The sequence below is a fragment of the Trichechus manatus genome, unplaced genomic scaffold (genome assembly GCF_000243295.1).
Source record: "Trichechus manatus latirostris isolate Lorelei unplaced genomic scaffold, TriManLat1.0 scaffold00168, whole genome shotgun sequence".
Classification (NCBI taxonomy): Eukaryota; Metazoa; Chordata; class Mammalia; order Sirenia; family Trichechidae; genus Trichechus; species Trichechus manatus.
Window position 1 is genome coordinate 2,495,977 of NW_004444104.1, and position 17,515 is coordinate 2,513,491.

Consider the following 17,515-nt stretch of genomic DNA (forward strand, 5'->3'; position numbering starts at 1 on the left):
AGAGTTAAATACAAAAACTCCGCAATGGAAGATTCCAAAACCGAAATCAGTGACTGGAACCAAGTAACAAGGCACAAAAGCTTCCCTTTGTTGCCACAGAGATTAAAACTGTCCTCTCCCAATGCTTAAATATGGAAATAGGCTTGGCTAAATTGCAAACTATAATTTACAGTGCATTTTTCTTATTCAATACTGTGCTACAGAAAAGCATTGGAAAACTAAACAGGATTAGATAAATTCTCATACAGTAAAGCTTTTTCCATTTGAAAAAAAATTTATGTTCAAAACTAATAGATATAGGTGTCATAAGAGTGTGAGAGATCCTATGCAGATTTCCTAGTACCCTTGAATTGTACCTTGTGCCAGAATTATACCTTGGGCCACCCATATCAATTAAATTTCACTTTCAATACCAGCTGAATGGTACTGTCAACTGCAAGTGATTGGTTTTTTTCTTTTTTTGTTATTTAAAGATACGTACCACTACACAGAATAAACAGTTAAAATGGCATGGCAAAATGAAACCCTTCCCAAGGTTTAAACTGCTTTTGTTAAACATTAACTTTATATTAGGCTCTCCTTAATTTTCCTTTCTTTTTTTTTTTTCCCCTCCCTCTTCTATAGTTAACAGAGAAGAAAAAATGTTCCACATAGAAATGACTGCTTTTTTTAACCAGAAGTGTTTGGATAAACTCAAAGTTAGACAGTCACTGAGAGATAAAGCAGTTTGTTTTCACATATGTACTATTCCTTGTTTCTAAGAACATATTAGAGCTTTATCTCTTTAAATTTACATATTTATCAAAGGAATAAAGCCAACATAAAATTAAAATTGACAGAACGTAGTAATCCGTATATAAAAGACAGTCAAATATGTGATAAATGTTTACAAAATCAATAACCTACCTATGCTGTAAAGAATAAGGAATCAAATTAGCACTAAACAAATTGTAATTAGAAGAAAACCTTTTGTTTTTGACTGATTTTGAATATGGAGGTGGACCAACTAAACATGAACTAAATAGGGTACTTCAGCAACTGTTTATACAGGAGTGTTTTTCTTATTACAGCATGCAATTCCTGCAGTAATGAGAACACAATTCTTTACAAATAAAACAAGGCTGACCAAAACGAAAAGAAAACAAAAAAATTTTGCTTCAGGTTATAAAACTTAAAGGTAAAGAATGAGCTGAAAATTTATTTTAAGGCCTTCTTAGAAATATTTTTCATGGTACTTCAACATTAAACATCACTAACTGGCAAAATATATGTATGTATTCATAGTTACATTACATAATCCAAAGTACACACCATGTCAATTATTAAGTAAAGGCCCATTTTGTCAAGTTTTGTTTTCTTGCAATTAAGTTATACTTAAAGAAGGTTATTCATGTTTGGCTGTAATTAACACATAAATCTACAGAAATGTCAATTCACTAGTGTACAGTGCAAATTGTGTTTTCAGTAAACTCCCCGAATACCACTCATTTCTTACAGAACTGAATGTCATTCCTTGCTAAAAATGCAATTAAACTGATTTGTTTCTCTCCCAAGAGCAGTTATTATTCTTTCTTCAACTATTAACCTACTGTTAAACCACACGATCATTAGTAGAAAAATCCCTTTTTGGTCATGCAGCACAGACCACCCTCACAATAATCCAGTTCTTGCACTACAGCCAGTCCAGAAAATATCCAAAGAGTCTAGCAAGTCATTCTTGCCACGCCATACTCTAAGCTGACAACAGCAGGTTCTGACTTGGAAAACGCTTCCGCATAGTCACTGTAACGATTATCTGCTGAATTGCTGCCCTCTATAGTTCGAAGAGCATCATTCACAGGGAGCTCCTTAAAACACAAGGAGGTTTTGAGACTAGGTGATTCAGGATGAACTGAATGTAACAATTCCTTGGTGGGGACGCCATCTGTTTCCTTATTTTTGCGCTGCTTAATTTTCTAAAACAAATCCAAATTTGAAAGAAATTACTAATTGCACATACTACATGGTCAGTATATGTAACTCGAAAAAATAAAATCTGCTTTTGGAAATGTTTTGTGTACAATGCAAAATGACACCATAATAAAATCTAGTACAGATGAATAAGATATGGGTGCGAATTCTTATCGTTTCCAAATCTTATAACTAAAAATATGTTTTCACGTTAAAAAAACAAAAATCAATCCAGCCAGACTTGTCCAGGGAAGGTCACTAGGCTTTCACATTTGAAAAGGGCATTATGTTACCCAGAAAGTATGACAAGTATTTTACAATAAAGAAATTTCATGAGACATTCACTTTGAAATCACAACTGTATGGTATATCAATCACAAACTAATTTAACTACAGGTCTCATTGACTATAAGGAGCTTTTTCTTACTTGGTTTCCCTTTAGTGGTTGGCTAAGTGAACACAGGCTTTAAAACAAGAGAACTTTTTTTTTCCCCAAAGAGCAGAGATTGTAAAAGTGTTCTTTGGCTGAGGCTCATGTTCTCCAAACCCCTGGACTGATCTCCAGACTATCTGCACTACCCATATCTTGGACTTGCCTCTGTTTCAAAAGATCCTCCTACAATTTACTCAGGCAGTCTCTTAGATAAATTACTTCCGTATCTAAGAGAAGGCTAAGGAACACGCCTGCCTGAAAGGTAAACAAGAAAAGTTTTTTTTACCTCTAACAACTATCTAGGATTTTTTAAATATATATGTACTAACTGATACCCTTTTGTTACATATGACAGCAAAGAAAAGATTATAGCAAAAACCTTAAGGTGGGGAGGGATTTCTTAAACAAGACACAACAAAAGCATAATACAAAGACTGGTCAGTTTGACTACACGAAAATTTAAAATGTCCATATAAAACATACCATAAATAAAGTGGAAAAGACAGGTGTGACGAGACAAAGTCATTTGTAATATATATGAGTGACAAAGAATTACTATCTGGTATACAATACAACCTGTGAAAGCTGGAATCTGTGTAAGGCGGAAACATGTCAGAGGAGGAAAACTCAAATTACATCAGTCTAAAATAGTACAATAGGGTCGCTATCAGCTGGAAAGACTTGACAGCAACAGGTTTGGTTTTTCATTGTTTTTGGAATAAACCTAGTAAGACTGCACCCTGTCAAAGGTGGAAAACTTGCAAGACCCGGAAAAACAAGGCAGTGTTGTTGCGCTGCAGCTTTTGCAGGTTTTACTGGATAAAGAACTATTACATCAATAAGAAAAAGGCAAACATGCCAACAGAAAAATGAACCAAGGTTTGAATGGGCCATTCCCAGAAAAGGAAAACGAAAGGGCTGACCAACATATAAAAAGACCTTCAACTTCACTTGTAATCATGAAAATCCAAAACTGAAAACAATTTCAATGTTCATTAGCAGTAGAATGGATAAAGTATGATATTCATGCAATAGGATACTATAAAATGAATTAAGCTATAATGTTGAGCAAAATGAAGCATATGAGTAGTATGAAAACCTTTTAAAAAGTTTTAAAACATGCAGTTTCTTCAGCTGAGTGAAGAGTATATGGGTATTCATTTTGCTTGTCTTTTACACCTTACACAAATAATATATACATTCTTTTGTATTTTCTTCAGTATATAATAAAATTATTTCAAATGATGTAAAACAATACTAAAAATTGTTTGTGGATACAAACATGTAGCAAAAATATAAAAATATGAATGGAATAATTAACACCAAATTCAGCATGGTGAATCTGCCCATCTAAAAATAGGCAAAAGGGGGAGTGAGGAGGAGGATTAGGTAGGAGTACACAGGGGTCTTCAAATACATCTATAATGTTTTATTTCTTAAAGCAAAAACAAGAAAGAGCTGAAGCAAATATGGTAAATGTTGAAATCTCACAAAGCTAAGTGGTAAGCATCTGAATGTTTATTACATCTATCTCTACACTTTTCTATATACTTCAAGTATTTCAATATATTTTAAAATACAGAGAAAGATATTCAAATAAAGCTACTCAATCACAGTAGAGGAGACCAGATTTTGAAGCAACCATGCATACTTAACCAGGTTGCTGTATATAGTAACTTACACTGCCAACACAAGCAAGGAAATAAAATAATTTAATATTCCAAACATATTACATCAGATACTTTAGAATACTTACAGATTCTAGGTCTTTAACCTCTTTCTCTAATTGCTTATTCTGCTCATTCATATTCATAATTATGTTAAATACAGACTGCCTAGGATGCAATGTTCGATCAAACTGGTGGTACATGTTTCTCCAAAACCTTTATGACAAAAACAAAAGTTTCAATAAACTGTGTTTGAGAACAAATCAAGTATAAATACTTTAATTTTGTCAACTTACTTAAAATTGAAAGATACTGTACTTGGCTCCAAGACTGTCAATCTCTGAGATTTGGAACTGTAGAGAGGATTTAAGTATTTCTCTTGGTCATTCAAAAGAAACGGCCACAGGGAGTAAGTCTTCTCCTTCAACCTTAATGGTAATCAGAAGAACAGAAAGATCTTTCCCATCGATGAAAAGTATTGGTACTGATACTCATTTTCATAATTCAAGCAACTGTTTCCAAAATAGGTTTACGTTTTGGCCTTCTCTATTCCGTCTAACCTCACCATGTCTTTGAATTCTGTATTCTCTCTTTTCTCCTTTTCACCCATAATCATGTCATTAATAAAATCACATCTCTCAAACACAACACGGGCATAATCATTTTCTCCCACAACCACACACTTCAAGAGCTTTCTCTCTTTCCTCACACAATTTCATAAACTTGGTCTCTGCTACACCTATTTCAAATCACCACACACATACACAGAATAAGAAACTAATTCATCTCCCTGTTTGGGTTTGCTTTCCCAGCCCCATTACCCAGCCTGTACTGGCAAGTATTACAGGGCAGAACAAATTTAAGTGTGAGTGGGTACAAGGAAACTGGGACAAAATCAGGACATTATTCAAAAGTAAAAAAAAAAAGAAAAAAGCTAATTACATTTCAGATCTGTGAGTAAGGAGGTAAAGGGTAGACTGGTTTTAGACAGTGTACTTACAGAGTAAACTTAACATGGACAGGGAAACATGATGAGAAAGGAGTTGAAAAAGGTGAAGCATCATCTCACTTTTTGATGACCCCTAAGATAACCCATAACTATTTTCTTAGAAAAAGACTACCAGGAAATACCAGCTTTTATTACCATCTTTGGATTTGTGAGGGTGTTTGGCAATAATTGAGAAGACTATTTTTTCCTAAAATACCTCTGTACTATAAGAAAGTCACCTGCTGCAAATTACGATAAACTATTATGAATTACTATAGCACAGAGATAAAGTCTTAATGTTCTTTGACTTGTTCTTCTGTTATACTGTTCATTCCCTATACAACATCTTTAGAATCTTCCACTTACTCTTGCTTCTGTCATCAACTTATTCTATTCACTCACCACCTCGTAAATATCAAGTAGCATCTCCAACTGCAGTTTCTGCCTCCACTACTTTTTTATTCCAATTATTAAAAGCATGTAGTACACAGCACTCTGTTGGGAGTGAGAGTATGTGGCTGTCTTCAAACTGCTACTAGATTTAGCTTCTAACATGTCTCTTCTATGTTCAAGACTCTGTAACTTCTCTTTATTGCCTACTGTAAGAAATCAAAGCTATAAGCCCAACTTAAAAATATGTATGACTCCTTAGCCTTACTCCAGCCTTCCCTTGCATCAAAATTTAGCCAGAAACCACTACCCACAAAGACTGGTTGGGAAAGAGCAGGTGAGCTAGTCTCAAGTACAGTGTCTCAGAGCTCATCTGAGACCCAACTCAGGGACAGACACACTGTATCAGCCAGCTGCTCTGAAATATGAGGAAAGCTACAGGTTTCATCTTAACTTAAAAAAGAGCAACAGTTATAAAATCTTTTAGGATACTTTAGCTTATGACCAATACTTTCTGGCTAATAAAACAGTTTAAAGATTTCTTTGCTCTAAAATATATATTCTGATTGAAAGGCACAAGAGAGCGGCATCAAGCATGTTGGTAATGTTTCCTGATCTGGGTGTTGGTTACGTAGGTGGAATCAGTTTGTCAAAATTTACTGAACTTCACACTTAGCGCTACATGTACTTTTCTGTAGGTAAGCTACCGTTAAAAAACAAATTTTAAAAATACTTATTTACCATTAACCTGAGAGGCTGAGGGATACTCAGAGGGTACTCAGCTTCAGAAATATAGGCAATAAAATCTTTATAATAAAAATCAATTCTATTTTATCCTGTCAAGATATTTTATTAAGTTTAACTAAGTAGGCAGGATTAAAAAAAAAAACAACTCCATTACAGTCAAATCATCTTACTTGAGTTCTTCTCTTTCCTTCTGACAATTTCCAAGGAAGTTTCCAAATTGACATGAATGAATATGTTCATGGATCTGAAGAAGAAATGCTTCATTGAATTCAAAGGCTTGCGGAAACTGTTCGGTCAAATGCCACACACATTCCAAAAACTGAATAAACACTGGTGAGATTTCCTTTGGGTCACCATCCAAATGGCCACACCTAGGCACCCCCCCAAAAAAAAGTACAAGCTTTTAAAAATGCCTCTGGAAGAAGTCCATTATTCAGGTATTGTTAAATTTAAACACATATGCCAAAAAAAAAAAAAAAAAATCCTAAAACATCTTTACATCAGCACAAAAGAACTGCAATGGTTTTACTGAAACAACTGATAGTTTTTCAACCACAACTTTAAAGGATCTGTTACTTTCCAAATACTACAATCCAACCAAAAAGGAAGATATTTAACAGCAATGAAAAATAACAAAAGTATTAGAATTTAAAAGACGTAAGAAAGAAAAACATTAGACCAGTCTTCATATAAAACATAGTACAAAATCTTAGCACTCTCACCTCCCCCAGATATGCAAGTTCACAAAGAACCGAAACATTCTGGCAATCTAGTTTCACTAATTTTACAAAATACATAAATGTGTGAATGTGACTCACCTCTCTGAAAATTTATGTCCAAAGGAAATCCAATCCTTCTCTATTAAAACCTTAATAAGAAAAAGTAAAATCCACTTTATAACAACTTTCAATGTTTTTGTTTAGAATAGACTAGATCCTATAGCTTAAAATCAGCATTATATACTTTTAATTTATAGTTATAGAAAAAACAAAAACAAAAAGGTAGACTAGACCCAGATTAGACCTAGGGTTAAAGAGTGAAAATGATATATGGAAAAAAAGAGTGGTCTTGTGACTTAAATTATTTTAGTTTTAGTCATTATATTTTAAGTAAAAAATGTGTTAAAAAGCAGTATTACATTTAAATTTCTCTATGTATGAAGGTGATACGTGCACAGAAAAAAGGCTAGAAAAATCTAAACTAAAATGTTAACAGTGATTAAGTCTTGGTGGTAGATTAGACTGGATGTTTTAAATCTTTGGCTTACTTGCATATTAATTATATAATACTTTATAAACATATCTTCTTGGTATTTAATACACATTTATAGTTTCCTGACATAATCACCAGGCACATTCTTTTCAGTGTCAAAATTTTCACTTTTAACTTCTCTGATTTTGTCTTAAATCTCTCTGATGTCTGCAGAAAGTCGCAGTAAAGAAGGCAGTTTCTGGGGCCAATACAGCATGGGTTCAAACCCTCACTCCCCGACTTACACGCTGTGTGACCCTGGCCAAGGTCTCCATGCCAGAGCCTCAGATTTCACCGGGCCCTCGGCTATTCTTATACACAAGCATGTTTAAAAACTTAACGAACCCCTTTCTCACTAGACTATTCCTCTGCTTATCTCTGTTAAAAGCAGGAAAGCACCACCATGCACCCTGGCAACCGAGTCAAGGACCTGAAAATGATCCGAGAGCACTCCTCCTCTCTTCTACCCCACAGCCAGTCCATGGCCAACTCTTACTGACTACTTTCTTAACATGCCTGGAAACCAACACCTCCCCATCCACTCATGTGTCACTGCTTTAGTGCTGGCCCTCTCCTCTTTCTTGTATTACTGTAACCGTTTCTATCCTGGTCTCTCGGCCTACATTCTTACTGCTCTCTGTAGTCCACAAGACACCAAACCATCTTTTTGAATAGTAAAACTAATCAAGTTACTGTTACCTCTATTTAAAGTCCTGTAATGACTTCTCAGAAGCCCTGGTGGTGCAGTGGTTAAAGGACTCAGCTGCTAACTGAAAAGTCAGTGGCTCAAATCCACCACCTGCTCCGTGGGAGCAAGATATGGCAGTGTGCTTCCATAAGGATTACAGCCTTGGAAACCCTATGAGGCATTTCTATTCTATCCTATAGGGTCTCTATGAGTCAGAATCGACTCCACAGCAATGGTTTGGTTTGGTTTTAATGGCTTCTCAATACCCCAAAAGGGTGAAGTCCAAATTCCAGCCTGCAGCCTTCTCTTTCCCAGGTCCTCATCCCACTATCATTCCTCTGCATCTAAGATCCCCAATCTAACACTCCCCTGATCCCTCCATAACAAATGATTTGCAGTCACCAAAAGCAGGTATGCTTTAACTCACATTGGTCCTTCTGCCTGGGAAGCTCTCAAATTGTTCCTGGTCATTTTATCATATGAATTCATTTGCATGTCTAGCAAACAAAGCCAAACATGGCCAAAAAAAAAAAAAAAAAAAAAAAAGCTATTCCTTATGTTACACTCTCAAGGGAAGCTATCCTGTTGAGTGTCATTTTCTTATTAGCAGCCCTCCCATTTGACCTATGCCAGATTAAAAATGTTAGCACCACAAAATGATGGTGCTTAAGAGGGGCTTGGTGATTTTAAATCTTCCCCTGCTTTAAAACTGCACTATAATTAGTAATTCTAGGTGGATAAAAACTTTCTAACATCTCATTTCCTTTACTCACATTTTAAAAACATAAATTAATTTGATCATATGTTAAAAAACAAAAAACAGGAGCCAGAGACAGATCTTTACAACGCAGAAAATCTATTCAAATACAAATCTAATCTTCAGATATAAAACAGGCCTCCCAACATATTACACTTAACAAATGAAGGAGCTATAAATAGAAAAGTTTCCTCCAGAATACAATTTTTAAGTATGTTTATCTGTGCCTTAGATAAAAATGAGAAAATACCAAATATTTCTATCTTAATACTTTAGAAAAAAAAATTATAAATCTAAACCTTTTTGTCAAAGAGGAAGCACAAATGAAAATCAGTCTAACTCAAGGATTCTCAAGTTCAGCACTGCTGACGTTTTGGGCAGGATAATTCTGTGTGGAGGCTGTCCGGTGCAACAGAGGATGTTACAGGCACATTCCTGGCCTTACCAACTAGATCCAGCTGTACCGCTCACACCAGTTGTGACAATCGAAAATGTTTCCAAACACTGCCAATGTTGCCTGGGGGGAGGAGGGGGCGACATTTGAGAACAACCGGTCTAGGCGAACAAATACTTACCATGAATCCTTTAATTGTCCTATAGTAGGAATCCAGTAAGAGAGAGCCAAGGGAACAAACCTGGGAAGTCCTATCCCAACCATCAGAACAATGTACTAATACACTTGCGTTTTCAACCATTATTGCCTGAAAAGAAAGATCACATACTTACATTCTGGCAGACTACATTTTAGATCAGTCAACCAACATGTTCTATTTACTCCAAACTATGCTAGCAGGCATTTGTAGAGTAAAGGACCTACTTTTACTCTAAGTAAGGTGGTCTTTGTCCTCGGTTCCTGGGAGTTACCGTGGTGCCTTGGTCTGGGACTTCCAGGCCACACCTCAAAATTTGTGCTGGCGAGTGGGGACTGGCTGAAACAAAAAAGTCTCACCTGGGAGACTGGTATCAACTAGCCTCAGGAGGCATGATTTAGCCTGTCACGCTGGACTGGCCAATAAAAGCCCAGAACACTGCAGGCTCAGAGGGCCTCCTGGTTGATGAGAACATCTGCTCTTAGGAGGGTAGTGTGTCCTTGGGACAAGGAAGCTCCACAATGGGAACCTTCCCAGACCTCACCCTATGAGTCACTTCATTTGTATCCCTTTTGGCTACAATAAATCTGTACTTGTAAGTATGATATACTCTGTGAGTCCTGTGAGTCATTCCAGAGAACCCAAAGGGGCAGTGGGAGCCAGTAGGTCAGAAAGTAAGGGTGTTGTGTAGACACCTGAGCTTGTGGCTGGCAGCCTAAAAGGGTAGTGGGAAACCAGCCCCAAATCAGTGGCCAGCAGTTCAGGATGGTGTCCTTTTAACTTGTGAGTTATAATGTAGCTCTGGGAGGCCAGGGTCAGAAAGACTGCTGTAGGGGTGGGTGGAGACAAAGATGGAGAAGTAGGAATGTGAGGGCTGGATCAGTCTCCACATTTTGGGTACTGGATTCATGTTGATCCTTATCACACAGTATTACATTAGAAAGAAGAGCTACGATTGTAAAGGTATATTGCCACAGCATAATTTCCAAAATCAAAACAAAAACACAAAGCAAAAAGAAATAATACGATGACAAAAATCCTGTTTCAAAGTATTTCAGAATTTCTTTTTAAGTACCTACATTAAGTGCTATGAAATTTATAAATATCAAATTAAAGTGAGCCTCATTAAAGAGGTAAACCAAAAAAAAAACCAAACCCATTGCTGTCGAGTCAATTCCGACTCAGAGCAACCCTGCAGGACAGAGTAGAACTGTCCCATAGGGTTTCCCAGGAGTGACTGGTAGATTCGAACTGGTGACCTTTTGGTTAGCAGGCGAACTCTTAACCACTACACCACCAGGGTTTCCTTAAAGAGGTAAAGCATAATGAAAGTTTTATAACTGGAACAGATACCAGCACCCAGCAGAATAGATCCATTCCTTTCCAAACATTATAAACCCCAAAACCAAATATTAGAGATAAAGAGTTACTCTGGCTAAGAAGATTGCAGCATCCATAATAGCTTTGATATGGCGAAGCCATCCGGAGCTCTCCACACCAGAGTAGAAATCACTGACAGACAGCCCTTTGGTACCACTGACTAAAAGTAAAAGAGGAGAAAAATTTTTAATTAGAATAGAGACAGAATCTCCACTGCTCCTATTCCACATATCTCTGGGTGAATAAACTGGAGGGAAAGAGAAGAGAAAGAAAAAACAAATAGGCTAGACTCTTTATAAATGAAAACAGGACCCTAGAAGCTCAATAATGAATTTTTTTGGTATATTTTTCTGTCATTTCTTATGCTTAAATACTCTAATCTCCTTAAAAAAAAAATTACAGCACGTGTTTAACTAAAAGTAGTCTGATATCTTAATTCTTTAAATGTCATACCATGACTGGAAAGATACTTTAATACTTAAATAGAACAGCATTACCATAATTTTCACTGTATTGATTATTCAGAATACTTACCTAACAATAATATCTGCAAAACTATTGTAACTATACTGTCCCATATAGTGACCACTACCCTAATGTAGCTATTGAACACTTACAATGTAGGTAGTCCAAACAGATGTGCTAAAAGCATAAAATATATATAATGGATTTCTAAGACTTGATTTTTTAAAAAAGTAAAATATCTCATTACTCATTTTGTATACTGACTCTATATTAAAAGAATGTTTTTCTTTTGAGGTTAAATAAATATATTTAAATTAATTTCACCTGCTGCTTTTTACTTTTTAAATGTGAGTACTAGAAAATTTTGAAACTACATGTGACTAGCATTATATTTCTATTGGACAAAGCTGCTGAAAAGATAAGCAGGAATCATACCTTCCAATAATTTCTGAAGGCTGGACCTCATGACATGAATATTTTCAATCCCAACAAACTGAAATCTAATGTTAGAATAATTGTCTTCATTTTCATAACCTTTTCCAGCTGCTCTGTTGGCCATAGCATTCAGCTGAAATTTAAAATTTTAGAAATTTAGAGACAAATTACTTTTACCTTTTAACTTGTCAAAATGTCATGGAAACACTCAATATGCCATAATTTACTTAGCAAAGAGTTTAAAGGAACTTGTCAAAACTGAGTAAGTTACTATTTTTTAATAAGTAACAATGCCACCCAAAAATCCATTGCTGTAGAGCCAATTCTGACTCATAGCAACCCTATAGGACAGAGTAGAACTGCCCACAGGGTTTCCAACGAGCAGCTGGTGGACTGAAACTGTCGACTTTTAGGTTAGCAGCCGTGCTCTTAACCACTGCGCCACCACATATTGATAGTAAAGAAGGATACTACAAAATAACAATATGATTGCTATACAATGTAAAGGTCTAGATAGGAACTTCCCCACAAATAATTCATAAAGCTAACTCGTTTATGTTTTCAGCCAGTTTTCCATGTTTATAATATTAAACAATTCAAAGGATAAAAATGTCTCCTATCTAAATCCTAAATGATTCAGAGATGAGCAGATCTGAAAAGCTTTACTTTTACAGAATCCATCAATGAGATTCACTCCAGAACAAGCTTGAAGTGCTAGACCATTTAGAAAGCCACAAGGACCCCAAAATATGCCTCAGATTACTTGAGGTCCTCTACACTATAGATTATTGTAGGCCCACACAGTAAACAGTACAGCATATAATCCTCTATCCTGCTACATCTCCAAGAATTGAGGCAAAAATAAACCGGTTTCTAGGAGAACACAACTTGCCTGTTGGCCCATGTTGCCAGAGGTTCACTTAGGCTTTGGCATGTTTAATTCCTTCAAAACAGGATTTCATATAGTATAGTACAGTAAAACCTGCAAAGCCAGAATCTATGTAAGGCAGAAACCTGTCAGAGAAGGAAAACTCAAATATTTTCCACTAAAATGAGTGACAGAAAAGTGGTTAAGACGGCACCCTGTCAAAGGCAGAAAACTTGCGAGACCTGGAAAGACAAGGCAGTCCCGTCGAGTTTCAGCTCTCACCGGTTTCACTGTATTACCATTTACTAAACATATTTATGAACTTGAATAAAAAAACCTAAATTAAAAGAAAAAGGATCTTTTTATTCATTGGATTATGGTCCTAGGCTGGTAAAGAGTACTGTTAAATTATATCTACTGACTTCACTGACTGTTTAGCACATATAATAACTAAAATAAAGAGCTATATGTTAAAAATGCTTCCAAATGATTACTACATGATTTTAAGCTTGCCTATTAACACAATCATAGAAAGACATAATTTCTACATAGAAGACAATTATACAAACAAGAGGCGTTAGGTGCTGAGAAACAAATCCCCCTCAAACCTCAACTTCAGAAAGTCGTATAATTACCTCTTATATCTACTCCGCCACCCACCACCCACTGCCATCAAGTCTATTCCAACTCATAGTGAACCCATAGGGTTTTCAAGGCTGTAAATCTCTACGGAAGCTGACTGCCACATCTTTCTCCCACAGAGCCCCTAGTGGTTTTGAACCACCAGCCCTTCAGTTAGCAGTTGATCACTTTAACCACTGTACCACCAGGGCTCCTTTTTATATCTACTATTACCTAAAAATAGCTCTGAATAATTAATCCACCCACATTAGACAAAGAAGTAAACACAGATTTCTTACAGGAGATGTTACTAACACTTCTGACTCCTAAGCAAGTCTTTTATTTTAGCAAAATTAACTATTCTCAAATGTACAGATACCGTTCCTGATTTTTAAATACTTCTAATTCACTGAAATTAATCTCTTTTCTCCATTATTTTTGTCACGAGACTGCATAATGATGAGAATTACTTCTTAAACAGCTACCATTCCTCACAAAGCTGTCTAAAAGTGCATGTGTTCTATATCGCTCACTCGCTTTCTCTCATCGCTTTCTCTTATTTTCTCATCATTCCAGATTTTTGAAGAAATCATCACTATAATTCTGCCAATGTCCTTTTGTGTAGCCCACCAGCTCTGCATGCGACGCTATAATAAAAATTAAAAGTAATGTTAGCTATTATCATTGAGAATTTTAATTAGTTCAGGTTCAGGATCCTATATGAATTGAATGTTTGTGTTCACAAAGAGAAAAATGGATTCTGACATTTGTCCCGATGATAAAAATTTAATCTTACACTAGATGTCTAACAGAACAAGCATTTCCAGTTCAATATTCATCATTCTCTAGCGCAATACTTCCTAAGTTAACTGTTTTCTTCATTTTCCTGAATATTTCTAAATAAGGTCCATTATTTTAACACAAAGTATGGTGTCAATTAAAAATTCTGTAAAGAACAAGAATTTCTAACTTTTCACAACACACAAAATTTAATATTTCTTCACAATAACATATGACACGTACACAATTAAGAGCTCAGTTTTCCTAAATCCATGTGTATATGAGGACATAAGAGACAGGACATAAGAGATCCCCAAGTTGATCTTTCTAAGTTGGTGTCCTTTAAATGATAAACACTGACGTTTTACAACAGTGTGTGCACACATACGCAGTGTATCATTTTAATCTCTAAGGTTCTCACCACCTCTAAGACAAGACAGAACAGTAAAAAAATGTATTAGAGAATAAATATATTTTTGAAGGGGAGGCATAGTTATTGCTTCTTGTTACTCTCTTTATTGATTCTAACAAAAGCATACTGCCTGACATTTCTTTGATTTTCTGTGTCTTTTTTTCCCTCTGGCTGCCTTTAAGGTGTTCTCTTTATCCTCAGCTTTTAGCAGTTTGCAATAGTTTATTCCTGCTTTGTGTTTTCTTAGCTTCTTGGATGTGTGGTTTGATGCCTTTCATTACTTTTGGAAAATTCTTGGTAACTATCTCTTCAAATATTTCTCTTTTCTTCACCTTCCGGGACGCCAATAACATATACATTAGACTATCTGATCTGGTCCCGCATTCTTGGATGCTCTGATTTGTTTTGGTTTTACTATTTTTTTTCCTTTGTGTTTCAGCTGAGTAATTTTTATTGACCCATTTTCAAACGAATTTATTATTTCCTCGGCTGGGTTGAGTCTACTGATAAGCCTAGTAAAGGCAGTCTTCACCTCTCTTTTTATTTATTTTTTCCCATACAAAAATTTATACATACATTGTTACGTGACTCTAATTGCTCTCTCCATACTGTGACAGCACAATCCTCCCTTCCACCTGATTCCCCATGTTCATTCAACCAGCCTTCCCATCTCACCTCCAGACAGAAGCTGACTGTTTAGTCTCTTGTATCTACTTGAGCTAAGAGGCACACTCCTCATGACTATCACTTTATGTCCCACAGTCCAGTCCAATCCCTGTCTGAAGAGTTGGTCTTGGAAACTGTTTTAGTTCTGGGCTGATAGAGAATCCAGGGGCCACGCTTTCCAGGGTTCCTCCAGACTCAGTCAGACCATTAAGTCTGGTCTTCTTACTACAATTTGAGTTCTGCACCCCACCTTTCTCCTGCTCCATCCGGGATTCTCTGTTGTGTTCCCTGTCAGGGTGGTCACTGGTGGTAGCCAGGTACCATCTACTTCTTCTGGTCTCAGGCTGATGAAGTCTCTGATTTATGTGGCCCTTTCTGTCTCTTGGCTACTACTTTCCTTGTGGTCTTTGGTGTTCTTCATTCTCCTTTACTCTAGGTGGTTGGGACCAATTGATGCATCTTAGATGGCTGCTCGCAAGCTTTTAAGACCCCAGATGCCACTCACCAAAGTAGGATGCAAAACACTTTCTTAACAAGCTTTGTTATGCCAATTGACCTAGATGTCCCCTGAAAGCATTATCCCCAGACCCCTACCCCTGCTACTCTGTCCCTCCAAGTGTTTGGCTGTATTCAGGAAACTTCTCAGCTTTGGTTTAGTCCAGTTATGCTGCCTTCCTCTGTAGTGTGTGCTGTCCTTCCCTTCCCCTAAGATAATTCTTATCTATTCTCTAGTTAGTAAATAACCCTCACTCTCCCTTCCCACCCTCGTAACCATCAAGGAATGTTTTCTTCTGACTCTTCACCTCTCTTAACCATGCTTTTTATTTCGAGAATTTCCCTTTGATTCTCTCAGAGTTTCCATCTCTCTGCTCAAATGAACTACTGGTACATGAAACAACACAGACAAATCTCAAATGAACTATGCTAAGTGAAAGAACTCAGACTCAAAAGATTACCTACTATATGATTCCATTTGTATGACATTCTGGCAAAGGTAAAAGACAGTACAAGGGTAGAAAACAGACCAGTGGTTGTCAGATGCTGGTAAGGTAGGGGAGGTGCAAGAGGGAATTTGGGGGATGATGGCATTGTTCTATTATCTTGATCGTGGTGGTGGTGGTAGTTATATGAATGTATGTGTCTGTCAAAACTCACAGAAGGTGAAATTTTACTGTCTGTAAGTTAAAAGAAAATTACAAAGTTATAAGACCCAAAACCTTTTTCTTAGATTTGGCTCTAAAACTCACTTGGGAGTAAAACCTAATGTGAAGCAATCTTTAGTTTTTATTTATCCCCACTTAGTAAAAATACTCATATGTTTAAATTGAGAATATTAATGTTTGATTATAGTGTTGTCCCAGACCTGCTAGTGGATTTATACAATACACAATATATGCACTATGTCAGCTTCTAAAATCTGAAAAATTTTGAATTTGGAAGAAGGGTTTAGAGACCTATATAACGCCTTTGTCAGCTAGAGATAGTTACTTGAAATAATGTTAAGAATGTCAATACATTTCCATAAAGAATTAAAATAACTTCAGTAACTTCCTTAATATCATTAGCCTTGATTAATTTGAAATCAGGATTCAGGTATTTTAAATACAGGCAAATGTATCAACTCTCATTAACTAACATACTGAAGATAATTACACTAACAGACTGTGTAGAGTTCAGATACATACTTTGGGCCTGGTGTCCATGACATACATATAGCGGTTAACTGGATTGGCTTTACTGATGGCTTGAAGCAAATGCTCATCCTCCAGACACCTGGCACTGAATCCTGCCAGCGGTTGGCTACATCGACAAATGGCAGCCTGATTTTTAAAAGACAAGAAATGATTATCCAAAGAGCTCTAAAACATGTCTCAAAAATGCTTAAGAGAAAAAGAAATGTTAAAATCAAATATGCAATCTGTTTAAAAGTTGGCAGGACAGTTAGTAGGCATTAACTTTTAAATACTAGGTTCATTACCTTGATGTTCCCTAAGCTTTCCCAATATTCTCTGCTTCTAAGAAACTTAACTACTATCTTTCTAGTTTGATGAAAAAACATCTGGTTGATTCTCGATCAAGTAACTACTGTTAAGATAAATGCATTTTGTGCTCTTTTTAGATTACAGGGTACTTTCAACACAAATCCAAGCAAGAGATTAGTCAATACAATAGAACAGGAGTTTTAAAGCAGCAAAACTTGAACTTTTTACTTTCCAAATGCTTTCAGGTCTCTAAACCAAAACACCAAATTTGTTGTCATTGAGTCAACTCTGACTCATGGTAACCCCATGTGTTACAGAGTAGAACCAAGCTCCACAGGGTTTTCTTGGCTGTAATCTTTACAATAGCAGATGACCAGCGCTTTCTTCCACAGTGCCACTGGGGGGGTTTGAACTGCCAACCTTTCAGTTAGTAGTCGAGCACAAG

The 17,515-nt window shown here is 36.3% G+C and overlaps 1 protein-coding gene across 1 annotated transcript in view; it reads right to left on the reverse strand.

The window, feature by feature from the left end:
- Positions 1–607: 607 nt before the first annotated feature.
- MTMR6 (myotubularin related protein 6) overlaps positions 608–17,515 on the reverse strand; it is a 63,196-nt gene continuing 46,288 nt past the window's right edge. The window contains exons 6-14 of the mRNA XM_004386580.2: positions 16,774–16,908; positions 11,742–11,874; positions 10,892–11,001; positions 9,447–9,572; positions 6,994–7,043; positions 6,346–6,546; positions 4,347–4,478; positions 4,140–4,266; positions 608–1,955 (exon numbers count right to left, since the gene is read on the reverse strand). Coding sequence (XP_004386637.2) covers positions 1,704–1,955; positions 4,140–4,266; positions 4,347–4,478; positions 6,346–6,546; positions 6,994–7,043; positions 9,447–9,572; positions 10,892–11,001; positions 11,742–11,874; positions 16,774–16,908 — 1,266 coding nt within the window. The 3' untranslated portion in view covers positions 608–1,703. The remainder of the gene's footprint in view (positions 1,956–4,139; positions 4,267–4,346; positions 4,479–6,345; positions 6,547–6,993; positions 7,044–9,446; positions 9,573–10,891; positions 11,002–11,741; positions 11,875–16,773; positions 16,909–17,515) is intronic.